Source organism: Solea senegalensis, linkage group LG14 (genome assembly GCF_019176455.1).
Source record: "Solea senegalensis isolate Sse05_10M linkage group LG14, IFAPA_SoseM_1, whole genome shotgun sequence".
Classification (NCBI taxonomy): domain Eukaryota; kingdom Metazoa; phylum Chordata; class Actinopteri; order Pleuronectiformes; family Soleidae; genus Solea; species Solea senegalensis.
Window position 1 is genome coordinate 7,962,430 of NC_058034.1, and position 17,653 is coordinate 7,980,082.

The following is a 17,653-nucleotide window of genomic DNA, read 5'->3' on the forward strand; positions in this document are numbered from 1 at the left end:
GTCCATAGATCTAAATTATATTAACATCATCTCTGAACCAACTGTCAATTGTTTGTCTTTGAACTACGACTCTCCACCCTGTCTCTGCTAATTGTGGAATCTTCCAGTACAGTACAGTATTTGCTTGTGTAAATATTTCCTTTTCCTTTTCTAACGAACAGACAGTGGCCCAACTGTTCCGCTAATGGGAGTTTGTAAAATTTACTGAGAATAAACTTAAGTGTTACCTCCCCTTATACTTAACTTAACAGGAGCCTTGATTTAACACCTGTATTTGTCCAATTTCATGTAAAGTCAGTCACATCATTTCATGTCATAAAATCCTTAGAATTTACGAGCAGAGGGACGCAGAGATGTTCCCAGGGATGAAGAAGTGGAACCAGCTCTTACCTGCACGCCGAGGAAAAGCACATGACACAGGTATTTGAACAGTGTGCGGAAATCCATGTTCCAGACTCTTCATTTATATTTCCCTTTAAAAAAAAGAAAGATTTAAGAGCCAAAGAGAAACGAGGAGCCTCGACATCCGCACCTCATCCTGCTCCACCTTCAGTCCTGTTGAAGCTTTGGTCAATATTTACCTGCACATCCCTCCACCCAACTCTTACACACACACTGTAGTTAGTAGTTGGGGAGGAGCTTAGCTTTTTATTTATTTTTTTCAATGAACATATCAATGCTACGTGATTCATTCATCTGTTTGGATTTATTATTTTTCACCTTCATCATTCGAGATTCGTTTAAGAAACCTTTAAATCTACAGTTTCAAAGTGACTGAAACGTTCTCCAGAAAGTGATACGTAGAGAAATACCCAGAGAGAGTGATGAGAGAAACAATAAGTGCATTATTTACCAACTTTGACAACTGATTTAACATTTTGTGTTAAATTAAAAACAAGGTTTAAAAGCTTTTTAAAGGTTAATTGTGGGAAAAAAACAGTTTTAATGATTAACCGATGATCAAAATAGCTGATGATTCATTTATTTGCTGATGGTAATTGACTATTAATCAACTCCTTATTTAACAACAAACTATTCTAATAATTTTTAACTTAAATTGGTTTATAATTGGTTTAGTTGTGGGATTTTTTTCCTCCATAGAACATTTCATCTTTTTCAGTGTTCAAGATTCTGGAGGGAATTCTGGAAATTTAATAAACTACCCACTGAACACTTGCGTACAATATACATGTATTTATATGTTATATATATATATATATATATATATATAAATACATATATATGTATATACATATATATATGTATATGTGAGTGACGTCACGCTTGGAGTTCGGAGTTTTATATCCGATAGATTTCAGATCATTGGGCCAAACATAAAGCTTTTCCAGAACATTCACTTAATTCCAGGAATTTTCTGATGGTGGGAACCCTGTATGAAAAAGTAGAGTAGAAAAACACAAAAAAATTAAAAATTCAAGAAAAATTCTCAATGGACAGAGGATGTTGTCGATGGAGCTGGAGGAAACCGAGAAGACCACAGAGAAGGTCTGTGGACGAAGTGACACAAGACATGAGGACAGCTGGTGTAGCAGAGGAGGACAAAAGCGAGAGGACAAGATGGAGGCAGATGATCCACTGCAACGACCTCTAAAAGGGAGAAGCCAAAAATAATCCACTTCGACCAATCTCTTACAATTCTTATTTACACTGTCAAGCACACTGTTGGACAGTTATAGACCCTCAGTATTTATAGATAATTAAGAAAATAGCCAGTCGTTGTGAAAATGTATGAAAAACAGCACTGCTTTCATTCAAAATAGTTTATTGCTCTCATGCAGGAGTTCAGTAAAAGTCTAGACCATCACAGAAGATGCAAAATTATCATTTTCTCTGTACAAATATACTGTGTGTGTTTCATAAATAGAAGCTCAGAGTGAAGACAAAGAGAAGAAGAAGAAGAAGAAAGAAAAAAACAGGAGTAACAAGAGCTTAAGCTGCTCTTTAAACCCAATATAGGTTTTTATCGTTACAGCGGTTGACATGCATCAACGTTACAGTGCATTGTGCCGGGTGCAGACGGACACACACACACACACAGTCACACACACATTCAGATGGCATAATCCATTTACAGCTCTGTCGTGCAAAAGAGGTACAAACACTTTATAAAAGTACCATTAGGAAATTATTATTATTTTTTTAAACACCTGGTTTCTTCTCAGTGACATTGTTAACACGTCTTTTACATCCAAACCACCGGTTACATTACGAGGCTGGGGACGGCCGACTCGTCTTCTGCAGCACTTTTTGGTTGTTCATTGATCCGGATCACCGCTAAGACTTCGCCATAACGGTGTCCGTACTACTTTAGTAATCACCTACAACTACTGATGCATAGTTCAAGTGCTCCTACGAAGCCGCCGATACTCAAAAACTGGCACTGTGTTCTCTGCCGTGGTAATCCGAGGAGAGGGATTACCTGTAACAGATGTAAACATACTGATGATACGATTAAAGAAATTGTGTGTGTGGACAATTCAGTGTCCAACCAATTAGAGCTGGGTATTTTTTTTTTTTTGATAAGATATCAATCGATACCTGGAATTGATACCAATCCCTCAGTTTTTACCCAACAAAAACATTACGGTAAAACCTTTGAGACTTAGCGCTTAGCGGTATGCTGCATGCTAACTGCCGCTGATAAATGATTATTATAAGTTTGATACCCAGCCTGAAATTCAGTCGTTACCAATATTGGAGTTCAATAGGAAACCCCCCAGGGTTCGGTCAATACCACAAGATAGATGAAGTTCATTACCCAGCCCAAAGTTTGGCTGAAACCCCTACTTTATCGAAGTTTGATACCCAGTCTGTTAGTGGTGTTCAGCCAACACCACAAACGCAACGAAAATCAATCCATAGGAAACCCGAAGTTCGGTCAATACAACAAGCTAAATGAAGTTCATTACCCAGGCCAAAGTTTAGTCGATACCCCTAATGTATTGAAGTTTGACGGCAGAGCCCAAGATCGGTCGATAACACAAACAAATTTAGGTTTCATACGTAGCTTGAAGTTCAGTCAATGCCACAAACACGTTGAAGTTTGACACACAGTGCGTTTGTGGTGTTTGTCTAACACCACAAACACAATGGAGAATCAAAGCCAAGCCTGAAGTTCTGCCCATACAACAAATGTTTTGAAATCTTATATGAAACCCAAAATTCGGTCAATACCACGGATAAATTGAAGCGGAATACCCAGCCCGAAGTTCTGTCAAACCCACAAACATACTGAAGTTCAAAGCTAAACCCCAAAGTTTGGTCGATAACACTAAAGTACTGAAATTTGATAGCCTGCCAAATTGGAGTTCAATACTCAGCCCAAAGTTCTGTTGATCCCAAAAATGTATCGAAGTTCAACACTAAACCCAAGGTTTGGTTGATACAACAAACAAATTGAAGTTCCACACCAAGACTGAAGTTTTGTTAATACCACAAAAGTTTTGAAATCTTATATGAAACCCAAAATTAGGTCAATACCACACATAAACTGAAGTTCAATACCCAGCCTGAAGTTCTACCGATATCGAAGTTCAACGTTAAACCCAAGGTTTGGTCGATACTACTAGCGTACTGAAATTTGATAGCCTGCCAAAGTGGAGTTCAATACCCAGCCTGAAGTTCTATCGATCCCACAAATCGAAGTTCAACACTAAACCCAAGGTTTGGTCGATCATACAAACAAATTGATGTTCAATACAGAGCCTGAAGATCTACCAATGCCAGAAAAGATATCGAAGATCAACACTAAACCCTAAAGTTTAGTAAACGCTAAAGTTTGGTCGATACCGCTAAAGTGCTGAAATTTGATAGCCTGCCAAAGCTTTGACTACAGACAAAGTGAAGTACCATACAAACCCAGCCTGAAGTTCAATCAATACCTAAAAGAACCCAAAGTTTTGTCGATACCACAAAAGTATTGACATTTGATACCCTGCCAAAAATTCGGCCGATACTACAAACAAATTGAAGCTTGATACCCGGCCCGAAATTTGGTCAATGCCACAAACGCAATGAAAATCAACACCTAGCTCGAAGTTCAGTTGACACCCCAAACATATTGACGTTCAATACCCAGCCCTACGCAGGATATAAAGTATATATTGTGTAGTTTTGTGTATTTTTTTTTGTATATAATATGAGGCTCAAATGGCCGAACACACTATAAATACAAAGGCCTCAAACAGAAGGAGATTTGGCACATGGACATGATTGGTCTCCTGCCTCCACAACTTGTTGTGCTTCCACAGAAGTTGAACGGCAACATGGTTGTAACACAATTTTTTCTTGTTTTTTTTTTTTTAAATTCATACAGAGCAAATGCTTTTGCCTTGTAGTTTAGCCCTTACCAGCGCCCAGCCCTCAGCGACAAACTGCCGGGAAGTTTTCATCGTCCACTTAAATCATTAAAACACAATCAACCAGAAACAGGATAGAAATCATAGACTTGAAATTGAAAGTGTTGTATTCCTTTCTGTAAGAGATTTTCCTTTTTTTAAAGTCTGAAAGGATGAAAAAAAACGCATTTAGGTCATTGACAGACATCTTGTATATTGTCCAGTGTACGTCAGGTTTAAAATTTTGGTCATTTCTGATTCTGGTAGCACTTCTGCTTCGGGAAAATACAAAATAGATACCAACATCCTTGTTGGACATTTAACTGAAAAAAATTGTAACACTTGTTTTCCCTCCTGGTTCAGTGATATAACATATACAGTTACTATCAACCGCAAAATGTAATTAAAGATAAGCTTTGGCATTAAATTCAACCATTATATTAAACAAAAACCCTTGACCCAAAAGCCCCCTAACTAAAATCTGACGGTCAATCTGTGACGACAGATTTACCTCTCGCCCCAAACCCTCTTTTGCAGATTAAATCCAAGTTGTTTTTTCACCATTTTACACCATTTTCGACAGCCAAAAAGGGGGAAATCTTAGACTAACTCCACTTCTCCAGAGGACTTCCAGAATGCGTTACTTTGTTCTGCCAGCAAGACGACAACAAAAGACAAGAAAACGTGTAACCATCAATAAAAACAAAGTAAAAACAAAAAGGTGTGCATTCACTTTGGATTCATAGGCAAGGTGGCTAGGTAGTAATCAAATAAACATCGAGTGTTGTCCACGCAAGTCGACGACGAGAACCAAGCAAACACTAAGCATTCGCGTTATCAATCAAAACAAAAGAGAAGACATGCAAAAAATGTTATAGATTTTTAGAACAAGAAAGGAAAAAACAACAACTGGGAGACCAGTTTCCCTCCGAGACTGGCACGAGTTTTCCTGCTGAATAAATAATTCTATACATTCCAATATACAAATCTACCCCATTCTCCCACATATTCAACGTAGATCGACGCAGATAAAACAGAACGGCTACTTGCTCCCACGGTCCAGTTTCTCACAGTAGGCGTCCTACACCAAGACATACCTACACAACGATGCATCATTTCACTAAACCCTGACCCAAACTTCTTCTCTTTTTCTCCAAAAACAGATACAGTCTTTAACAGCTTTGATTTGCCTTGTAGTTCACGTCGCCCCCTTACTTCTTCGGTTTCTTGAAGATCTTGAAGGTGTGTTTCTTGCGGCTGGCAGTGGAATCTGTGTCTTCTCCCGTTGAGCCGCTGTCCTCTTCCAGCGGGCTCTTCTTGGACGTCAGCTGCGGGATGCGACTGTTGCTCTTGGACGCCGCGGACCCGAGCTGCCCTCCCGTCGGTGACGGCGTGTCAGGTTCGGTGGAGTTGGGGCTGAGGGAGCGGGACGACTCCGTCAGACTGTTGACGTCTCCCGGACTGGGCGACTGTTCCATGCCGTACAACTTCTTCATGAGCAGGGGGCTGTCGGCGGCGAACTCGGCGGGGCTGCCCTCCTGAATGCGGTTCCCTCCGTTAGGGGTGTAAGCGTGCAGCGAGACGGAATCTTCCGCACGGCCGGACAGCCCGTACATGAGAGACGTGGGCTTGATTATGTGGCCCTTGGAGCTGTAGGCAGCGAGCCGATCGCCAACTTGAGAGAGGGACAGGGAGGAGTCGGAGTCGGAGCGATTTAAGTCCCTGTGAGGTAAAAAGAAAACAAAGCACAAGTTAAAAAATAGACAAAAGATTAAAAAAAAATAAACGCCAATGCATGCTTGGGTTTATCTAGACTATGCCTGCAAAGTCACGGAAACGCTGGGCACAGTCTGGCCACTGGAACTCCACACTTGTTAGTCGAGCAGGCAAAGAGCAGCAGGAACACTGAGGCGGGCGGGCGTGGGGGGGGGAGGGGGAAGAGGAAATGCATAGAATTTGTTATGCTGCATCAGGTGCCATGATATGAAAAGCGAAATAAATAAAAAACTAAAGAAGCATCACAGCAAGGATTCAAAGTAGAAAAGAAGAAAGGGTGTCAAGAAGTGGGAAAAAAACCAAAACAAAAAACACGCTCATGCGCGTGGAAAGTGGCGGAAGAGACGTGTACCCCAGGCTGTCGCTGCGCGAGGAGTGAGCTTTGGTGTCGTCAGTGAAGATGAAATCTGGAATGGGATCCATGGGCTGGAAAGAACCGTGATATAAATGGGAGGAATGAGAGGCGCCGCCGCCACCCACAGTGCCGGGTAGACAGGAGGAAGAGGAGGACAGGGACTGCAAGTTTGGGTTTGCGGTACAGATGATGGAAGGGTGAGACACAGCCGAGGACAGAGGCGGAGGCATGGGGACATAGTCGATATGCCCGAAAGACTGGCTACGTGACTGCCTGTATGGAGCCCTAGATCTGCCCTCTCCCTGCTGCCCCGCCAACACACAACTCTCTACCAACCTCTGGGAGCCCATGGCCAGCTGGGGGTCAATGTGGCGTTGGCGCAGAGACATCATACTGGGAGCTGTGGGCACAAAACAACAGCGTTACCAACAACAATCACACAACGACTGACGGAAACTGGAGGCAAAGACACTCTGGTGCTCGGATACATTTGCTTACAACGTCATTCTACTATTGTTACCAGCTAAGATTTAAGGTCCAATGTATAACACGTGGCAAGGGTTTATTCGCAGCTGAATTAGTGAGCGCGTACTACACGAGAATGTACTAAATTAGAGCTGACTTTGTGAGAGTTTACTACCTTAGAACTGACTTTATGAGTTTACTATGCGAGAGTGTACTACCTTAGAGCTGACGTTTTACCACATGAGAGCGTTCTACGTGATGGCATACTACACGAGGGCTTAACACTACACTCGAGTTACCTTCATATTATGAGAGCGCACTATGCGAGGGCTAACGACTCTTAACATGCAAGAACGTACTACGTTTACAACATGACTTTACTACGCGACAGCATGCTAACTTAGAACTTCACTCCTTCAGAGCTTACTACATTTTCTATGCAAGAGTTTACCATGTGGGGGAGTACTATCCAAGAGCTTACTATCTCTATTACGTGAGCTCTTATGAGGTTTTCTTCGCAACAGCTAACTATGTAAGAGCTCTAACATTTACAATGTTAGAGCCTACCATGCTAGAGCTACTTACAGTTTACTACACCAGAGCTAACTACACATACCGCGCAAGAGCTTAGTACGCAAGACTGTACTACGTTTACTGTACCAAAGTTTACTACCCTAGAGCGTACTACGCTTAACTCTCAAGAGCTTCATACATGAGAGCTTATTATGCTAACTAGCAAGTACTATGCCTAATATGTGATTATGTTTACAGTGAAAGGATTTGCCGACATAATTCCGATGAGTAAACCAACAGAAACCACTGTAGTTCTCTGACGCACTTTGGGGGTAAAAAAAAATGAAGAATGAGTGTCGGGGTGATGATTAGATATCACACATTCTCACACACTGGACCTTAAATGAGGCAAAAACAGCACAACAAATAGCTCTTTTCTAAGGGGAAGTGTCCATTAACAACAAACACATGTGACACAATGTGGAGAAAACAGGGGGGAACTGGGTAGTGACAGGAGTAAAAGGGAGTAAACGTGGCAAGCAAGCAACTGTGGTGGGGTCGGGACTGTTTTCAGGTCAACTCAGCGTGGATTTGGTTTGGTTTCAGTTGGGTCTACCTGCAGCGTTCTGCCAATTAAGAAGTATTACATGTTGATGTGGGTGTGAGACAAGGAGGGAGTGACAAGGGATGTCAGAACTGACCACAGGTCACTGGCTCTCCTCTCCAGCAGTCTGGTGCCATCTGCAGTTAGGCCAATGAAACAGCAGTGGGAGCCAAATGCCAGAGAGATGGTGGAGGGGGAGAAGGGAGTGAGATAGGGAGTGCAATTAATGTTGATTGAAAGACTTACTCACTATTGCAGCTGCAAACGGACTCTGCAGTGTAACGTTCGCCTGCAATTTTTCAAACCTATTAACTGTCAACGTTTGCCCGTATCAAGATTGTGTCAGAGTGTTATGGTCATCAGATGTGTGTTGGTTCTCTCAATTGCATAATAATGTGTGCGTGAGATGAGTGTTTCCAAGAGGATTTCACTGCCAGCTTTGGCATATTTATGTGTGTGGAAGTAAAATAAATTTGGACACTGCCCACTGTTGGACACAAAAAAAGCAGATTGCAGGACACATTTAAGGAGCACACAACTACTACAAATGGGTCAGCACGGACACTTGTACTCATGAAGAATTATATTTTTCATGACAGTTCATTTTTCCAGAGTCTTCAGTCGCCATAATCGACACTTTTCTTTTTATCCAAGATGAGAACAATTAACAAAAAAAAAAAAGGCATTCAGCTGGAATGATGTGTCAAAGAACAAGACAATATGATTTTACATGGTACATATTACACAGATGTAAGACAACTCTCATTCATAGACACATGTGACCATCACTGTCCTCCATCACTGGGAAGGACACAGGGATTCATTCATGGAATTGAAAGGAAATAAAGGTCCAAATTCTCATGAGGGCTAATTTTTGGATTTCCCCGGCTGGGTCTTGGAGAGTTTAGGGGTTCGTTTGCTAATCCCCACTGAAGGGCCGACAGATTCAGATGATGAACCCTTACATTGCAGAGTTCCGGGCATGATATCCTCGTCCAAGTCGTCCATGTCGTCGGACATGATGAAGTGCTGCGGCGTCGCTCTGCCGCCCATGAAGGTGGGGTCCAGGTTGAGGGATGAAGCCAGCGAGGGCAGGCCCGGGTTGTTGACGATGGTGAAACCCGTGAGGATCTCAATCTGCTGCCAGCGATGAAGCCTCTCCCGCAACGCAGCCGTGACCTCACCGAGGGCTTGTCTGAAGAAAGATGAAGTCAACGGGTCATTAGAAACTTCGTCGGCGACAGGATTTGGCATGCGTACTTCTCGTTACCGTAATCTCTATGAGAGATTGGCACAAAACCCCTCCACAACCCTCATGTAGAGGATAAAGCGGTAGAAGGTGGATGAATGGATACCGGAAAGCAGAGAAATGGAGCTTTGTGCTCATATACTTGTCATTACGGTAGCCCCTCGGTACTTCCACGGAATGACCGTCCAATCACAGACGAGATTCAACTAGCACGTCAAACATTTGTGACGTCAACTTCTCAGTTCCGTAATTCCTAAACAGTTGAATAACTGCCAGATATAGAAAGTGAAAGTTATCTTGGAAAAAAAGGGGCAGAAGCACTCCCTCATTCAAGATCCTTTGACAATTCTACAGCCATAAAATCAAAATAAACCCAGGCGGCATGATTATCATGATTCATAAGAGGGTTAAGTCATCAGTATTGGAGCTCTGGCCTCTCAATAAACAGAATGACTGATATTGAAACAGACTTTTTCCAGCTTCCTCTTTTAGTGATCATCAGGTCAACTTTTACTCGATGGTTCCTTTGCTGTTGCTGCCTTGGAACAGGTTGCATCTCCTTATTTCCTTGCTTCAGAAGCATTAGCAACCATGCTTTACAATGTTTTGCATAGGGATTGCAGTAACCAATTTAAATGCTAAAGGTCACGGATGTATACAACATGACACATATTCCCTTTAAATTTTATATACAAGCAACTTGGAATTCAAGAAAGTCTTGTTGAATGTGATTTAACTTTCGATATGTGTACATGGTATAGCGATGTGGGGACTGAGAACAAAAAGAGAATGTCCAGAACTCACCGGGAGAGAGAAGGAGCAGAAAAGTCTGCGATGTTTTTATAAAATACAGGTCAAACACAAAAGCAAGACAAATTGTATGCAATCCTTCAACAAAAGGCTCTACAGAGTTGCTACAGCAACCAAAAATACATACTGTGGCATTCTACATACTAAATACATCATCCAGTATCTGTGTTGTGCCTTTTGTTTAATCCATTTATGGCATTTTGAGGAGTAAACACAATAATTATGTTGGCATAAGTGACAAAAGAGGTCAGAAAGAAGCTGCAAGTGAGGGAGTCTTACTTTGCTGCCAGGATCTTGTGGTCCACATCATCCAGAGAGGAGCTGTGAGCCACGTGGAAAGTCCCAAAAAGAGTGTTCCTCTTTTTCTTTATCTTCTCTGCCTGTGCAAACACGTCAACAAACATTTCACACAGCTGTACTGACATCTTAAACACACATTATCCTTGTACTGTAGCGTACATTATGTTCAACAGGGTCAAGATACAATTCAGGAAATGTAATTTTTTAAATTTAAGAATTTAATATACGATTTAATGCAATACAATTCACTCATTTTTTTCTCATTTCATAATTTCTTGTGTAATTCAGCTAAATTGAGGGTTAATTCCAAGTTTTTTATGAAAGTTTGAAGACAGAGTGAGGAAGTAACAGCATTTTTTTTTCCAAATACATTGATTCAATTGATTCAAAACATCCAAATTTAAAAGTTTTTTTTTTTTTTAAATGCTCACCCCTTCTTTGGCGACCAGGAGTTGCCGTTCAGCATTTTGCTTCTTGATGTTGTAGTACTGCACTTCCACCTCATGGGTGAGCTGTAACCACTTCTGGAGAGAATCTGGTGGCGACCAGCTGCTGTGAGACTCCAGCTCCTTCTCGGCTTTCTTCAGAGCCATTCGGACCTGACAACGAATGTCAAACACTCGGTGACAAACTGACACACAGACGCAAACACAAGCTCTGCAACACTGAACGGCAAACATCTCTTTCAACGTACCTGTTCCAGTTCTTCTTCTGCATACTTCTGGCGACTCAGTTCGTTCTCTGTGCCCTCTCGCAGCTCTCTCAGTCGCTGGGCCTCCTGCTTGGCCGTGTTGATCTCATCCCTCAGTTTCTGCTCCAGGTTCACCTTCTCCACCTCCACTGTACGGTGCTCTTCCTGGGCGATCTGCAGCCTGAGGACAAAGACAACAGAAACACATTTCTTTTTAGTTCCGTTTGTGTGCATCAGGAGAGTTAATGGGCGGATATTGAATACACTACATATAAGTATGTTTGTTTAAGTGTGAAATCACTTTAAAATAAAAAACATTTGGATTTCGTTGCCTTGGAAGCCTTTTATATATGCTTTAGTCCCATTTTTCTACAGCAGCAGAACAGACAGGCCAGCCAGAGTGCGTGTTTTTTGTGTAAATAGGAGGAAGCTTGCTATGTAAATGACAGTGTAAAGCGTTGTGAAACAGTGTTTACATCCTAGCTGGTACGCAAAGGCGTGTCATGAGACATGTCCTTGGTTTTTGTCACAATCTGCAGTTTCACCATTAGATGTCGTCACTAAACGTTTGAACCATTAAAGTAAGAACTTTAATATATTAAAACACAAATTGTATAGTGGCACAGCGGTACAGTCAGTTTATTCACAATTTTTTATTTTTTATTGTTTATGTTTTGGTTTAGGCCTCGTGCGTCGCCACCAAATGACGTAGCTCGCACTACTTCAACACAAAATATGCAAGCAGAAATGCTGAATGTTACAAACCTAATAAGCCTCACTACCCCTTTTCAAAAATGTCCCAACACGAGGAGAAGAAATACAAGGGTTTATGATGGAGAGAAGTTAAAATACAGAGGAATAAAAGCAGAGAGGAAGTTGATGATAGATCTATCTAAAGTGGATACTTTTACCCAGAGAAGGAAGCAAAACAGTTGAACACATGTCATGTTTTTATGGTCCGTTATTGTAACTTCAATCTATGTCTCTTGTTGACAAGCTGAAATTAACCCAATAGGTTTAAAGTTCATAAAAATAAAAGAGATGGTGGGATGGCCATAAACACAAGTACACCTCTGTGTTTCCATATTTCCGGAGCGTCTGTGGACAGCCATAAAGTGTAAGCATGTCCGTGTGGACCGCAGGACTTGCATCAGTCACGCGTCGCCGGAAACAATGGCTAACATGTATGACACAAAGGAGCCACGGTCAGCTGCTCGGCACACACTGACATCAGAGGGGAGCGGGAGCCAAGAATGCCACAGCTGTCATGTAACTTTAGAAGAGTACAGTGCAGTACTCTGTGCTCCCATAATACCCAGAACATACATGGTTTGAGCGAGGGATATTTTTAGACCCTCATCTTTAAACAGTCCACTGTTGTAAAAGAGGTTTGTCACTGATGACATAATCATCCAGGCTTAGACACATACCATTTTAATGTAGTGCGTGTGCGCTTTTACAAATTGGTTTGTAACCCTAATGTGGGACTGGGCTCTCAGGTAACACTACTTAAAATGGACATAATCGCTTAACCAAGCAGCTCGCGATCTATTCCATTAATCACCGAACAAGTCCAAATATCACAAATCTTTTTTGAGTTTATTTTCTCAAGGTCAGACAGCAATAGCATCTCTCAGTCATTAGAGAGCAGCACCCTCCTTATCCAGCCAGGATAAACACAACAGCAGAGGCAGCAGAGAAAGGGCAGAGGAATGAAAGTTGATCCAGACATTTAGCTGTGGAAAATGTGGCCGCTAATGCGTTCGACCCTGACCGCTGCCCGTCTATAGCTACCATTTGAAAACGCTGGCAGAGCTACAGAGAGAAGAAGAAGCCAAGTGATGTTTCACCTGACCTGCACTGCAGGGCTCACTGGACACAGACACATTGTCTCGGCAGACTTTAGAGCAGGCGGTCATTTTCTCCTTTCAAAGACGTCTTTCCGCAGACAGCCCAAATGTGGGTGACTGAGCATCTGAGCCGACATATTAATAAGCAGTCATGCTTAACACCATCTCCCACCACCAGAGAGAGAGGCAGGGTCAAACACTGCTGTAAAAGGCAACCAGGAAATCCAGGCTTTAGTCAAAGTCTCCTCCCACCGTCTCCCAACAGGGAAGACATGACGAGGACAGGCCACTCGACACCACCAGCACAGGATCTGCTCGAAGGTATGGAAAGAGAGCAGCTGGCAGCAGGGATCAGGGAGAAATGTGAGTCCACAGTCAGAGGACATACCTCTCGCTCCTTCACCTCCTAAATCACGTACTGTAAGAGACTCGGGTCTTTCCTGGCCAGTCACATTGACCTACAATATGGTTTAACATTATATCCCTTCCACAGCCACAGTGCGAGAATTAAGATCTGGTTCCACGTTGTCTCTGCAATTCCCGCCATTGATGCCAGCATTTCGCTCAGACAGTCGCACAGTGGAAAACAAAAAAAGTCTACGGAAGTGTAGAAGTGCCACAGGAGGAGGAGGAGCCGTTTCTCTTGTTTTAACAAGATAGTTTTTTACCTTAAAGTCGGGTTCATTGATTGTTAAAGAAGCTAAACGCTCTCTGTTGAGGGTTTTTAGTGTCTTCAGCAGACAGATGTAGTCTGAATGACTCTGCAGCAAAGTACAAGGAATTATACTGTATTATACATGTGCAGTGATCGGTAGGAGCCTGCGAATCACCTAGTGGAGGCACTCAGTGCGCATTCCAGCTATAAGAGGAATGAACTGAGAACCTGAGGAGCGAGAAAGTTCCTGTTGCAGTGGTGAACCTCAGAGCAAACAGAGCCTCTTCTCCTTCAAACTCATACTTCCCTGATGTCAACATCACACAATAAACCAAATACAGTTAACGACCCGCCCCCCCCTCAATTCACCACAAACGTCACCGTTTTCATTGACAACATAACATTAACAAAACGTTCCTTGAACGCATCTTGAAACAGCTCATCTAAGCTCAGCGCTGCAGATCCGGCATTACTTTCATTCGAGAATATTAGAATACCGTATTTTCCGCACTATAATGCGCACCTAAAAACCTCAAATGTTCTCAAAAGCCGACAGTGCGCCGTATAATCCGGACGAGACGGAGCCGGGCATGTTGGATCCCGTATTCGCCCAACTGTTTAATTCGGACACTGAAGAAGAAGAATTCGAGGGATTCGCGGATGAGGAATAACTTGATAAAGTGAGCTTTACATGTTTATTTTGTGTGTTGTGTTGTGTGACATTAACGTTTGAGCAACGTTGAGTTATTTATATATTGTTATTGCTTTGCACTATTTCGAGTGTTACTATATTGTGATAGCACTAACGTTTGATTTACCGTCACAGTATCAGACTGTTTTTTACGTGTTTATTGAATCCAGGAAAAGTTCCCCTCCACTATGTGATATAAATGTTGCACTACATGTTATACCCTGCTGTTGTTAAAAGATAAACGAAATACCACATCACATAAAACAGCTGTTTATTCATGTTGGGAGTAAACGGAGTTGTCAGAACGCCGGTTTGTAATCTATAAATAAAGTTTGACTGACCTATCTGACTGTTTTGTTGACATTCCCTTTAGCGCAGCTCCATCTAATAAATGCATAACGTAACCCCAGCCTCTACTGTAGCGTCTATTCTATTCTTATAATCCGGTGCGCTTTATAATCCGGTGCGCCTTATAATCCGGAAAATACGGTACTCAACAAATACCAGAAATGTGAGTTCAGTTTAGAATTCGTTTTCAGGTTCTTGTACGTGCATCATTTTCATTTCTTTGCTCAATATAACAAAGCAATAACTCAAGTATAAAACACATAACAAATAATAACTTTTTACAACACTTTCTGACATTTTAAGGACCAAAATGATCACTTGATTTATCAAGAAAATAATTGACCATTAGCTGCAGCCGTAATCTGAACCTTTACTTCTAAAATTATATCATAATTGGGATCAGTCAGAAAAAAATGCTTTGAACAAAACTGGCTGATACAGTCAAGGATCTTGTTTTGATCAGCAGAAAAGAATTGAGTAATTGAGCAAAGAAAGAAATGTCAGAGCTGACAGTGGCAGGTGTGTGTTTTCGCAACTGATCGGAATATAAATCCACAGTGGGAACATGCAGAGTGACCTGGCAGTTTATCAGAGAGACACTGTTTGATCACGCTGTTCCCGCCAGAGCAGTCGATGGCTTTTTTTGGTCAACATTCACCAAGCAACTGCCGCAAATGTACTTCCCACTCCCTAATTGTGCTGCTTCAACAAAGAACGATGAGGGTTCCCACACCCTGGTTGTCATCAAATTCAAGGACGGTGTCCTGACACATCTTAAGATGTGAGGTCATTTGCACTCTCTTAACATAACTTTACTCGCTCATTGTTCTGCATGGAATCTCACGTCAACGGCGGAGAGAGACAGTGGACAGTGTCCACAACACAGCTAGTAATTATGACTCTACTCGATCAAGAAACACAGGGTATGAAACAGTAGGTGGCGTCATAACAAGCATGGGAGACATTTACCTTAATATCAACTTAACTTCTTTCTTGCACAAAATTCAAGCACTTTCAATGACCCATGTCTCTTTAGGGCCATTTTGTCAAATTTACCCGTGGGAACCCTGAATGATACATTCATAACCGACACAACAATCTCAAGTGTTGCTAAACAGAAAATGAGGAAACAAGAGTCTCTACCCTGTGTTTACTGTTCATTAATTATGCCTCATCTCATGTTTCGACAAAACCTGTTTCCCCAAAAAACGGTCACACAAGTGACTATAAAAAAAACGGTAAAACAGACAAAGGTTGTCATGAATACAACAGCTTGCATTTAACACAGCAGCGATACCCTGTTCAATGTCTCCAATATCAAGCCAGGAATGTTATGCAATCATCATGTGGCAAATATCTGTCGAAAGGGACTGAGCCTCTCCCCGATTTTTAATCCAAACAAAACATCACATCACCCCAGAGATTTAACACTTTAATATATAAATGATCTAAACCTAACATAATACTTCTTTTTCCCCTTGTGTGAACGTAAAGGCAACTTTTTGATAAAAGCAGCTGTGCATAAAATGGTATTAAAAGGGACAATATGTAAGAAATGCCCATTATTAAGTCATAAAACGAGAATGATTCGTCATCAGAGGTGAACGGTGCAGTCTGTATGCTGGGGCTGCAATGACTCATCGATCATTAAATGATAATTAAAATAAGTTATTTCATTTTTCAGCTTCTTAAGTGTAAATATTGCCTCCTTTCTTTGCTCCATATAACAAAGAAATCTACACTGATATTTGTGGAAAAACTGAGATAATTTAAAGGTTTGAGAAACACTGATCAACACTTTTTTTGGCCCAATCATTAGCTGCAGCTACAAACTCTGTTTATGTTTGGGTTTGGTACTTTGGCAGCCACATTCTCCAATCTCTCAAATAACATTGTAAAAGCTGAACGTTGACGTGATTTACATACCACTTCTTTAATATTACATTAAATCCAAGTGCTACAGGTCCATTTAAAACCCTGCTCCTGCAAAATTGAGGAACAGTGTCCTCCCGACATGCTTTCAGTTGACCACTGTTGTCTGTGGCCGTCTTTCTATTTTATTCATTTTTTTTTTAATAATAGCATGTTTTGTTATGTACTGACCAGGGAAAGCATTCAATTATATTGTTGTATTATACGCAATTACAATAAAGCTTTCTATCCTATTCTATTATACAAGCATATTACGTATGAAAGACATGGATGTGGTCTTTATGGTCTGTTCTGACGCAGTTCAGGATGCAAGAATAGATTTAATAAACAATACAATCTAACTGGAAATCTGTGGGAAAATGAGCTTCTACTTCTCAATTGTTCATGACATTAGCAAATAGATTTCCTGGTGAGTTAATGGTCACAATCAGTATTTCCGGCTCTTTTTCACTAGAGCATGATGGCAATTTTGTAAATTAGGATCCACTTTAGAGGAAAGTACAGCAAATATGGGTGAACACCCGTGTGATTGACAGCTGGTATCATCCAATAGGAATCATCCTCGAGGTGATTCCTTCTCCTTTATATAGACAGAAACATAACTAACCTGCATGACATGAACCTGTTTGAACATCCATGAAAGGAATCAGAGGAGACGGTGCATGTTTAAAACCACATTCCCAGCATTCTTCGAGGAATTACAAGACCAAAAGAAGTCAGATTTTATCTCAGAAACTTCAGTTATCATTAGCCACACTCCTCGCAGCTGTAATATACATCTGGCTAAATTTGGGATGCTTTATAATTCCATAAGACTTAATCTTTGAGGCAGCAGCAGCTGGATGATGCCCACCAAGCCAAAACAGACCAGGTGTGAGTTTAAAGTACTGCATATCAGAAGTGAACGCTTACAAGTCTCGTCTTGTCTCCCTGTATTTGAAAATCATGCCTTTGATCACTTCACAAAGCTCACAGTACGATCACCGCTGAAGTGAGAGCAGGGGAAGTGATTGACCTTTGAGCGGAGGAGGATGGCATCTCTTCACCATCACAGAA

At 41.5% G+C, this 17,653-nt stretch overlaps 1 protein-coding gene across 1 annotated transcript in view; it reads right to left on the reverse strand.

Annotated features, from left to right (window-relative positions):
• Nucleotides 1-1,766: 1,766 nt before the first annotated feature.
• stim1a (stromal interaction molecule 1a) overlaps nucleotides 1,767-17,653 on the reverse strand; it is a 37,278-nt gene continuing 21,391 nt past the window's right edge. The window contains exons 8-13 of the mRNA XM_044043804.1: nucleotides 11,125-11,302; nucleotides 10,862-11,029; nucleotides 10,410-10,510; nucleotides 9,037-9,266; nucleotides 6,826-6,889; nucleotides 1,767-6,080 (exon numbers count right to left, since the gene is read on the reverse strand). Of these exons, the coding sequence (XP_043899739.1) occupies nucleotides 5,570-6,080; nucleotides 6,826-6,889; nucleotides 9,037-9,266; nucleotides 10,410-10,510; nucleotides 10,862-11,029; nucleotides 11,125-11,302 (1,252 nt within the window). The 3' untranslated portion in view covers nucleotides 1,767-5,569. The remainder of the gene's footprint in view (nucleotides 6,081-6,825; nucleotides 6,890-9,036; nucleotides 9,267-10,409; nucleotides 10,511-10,861; nucleotides 11,030-11,124; nucleotides 11,303-17,653) is intronic.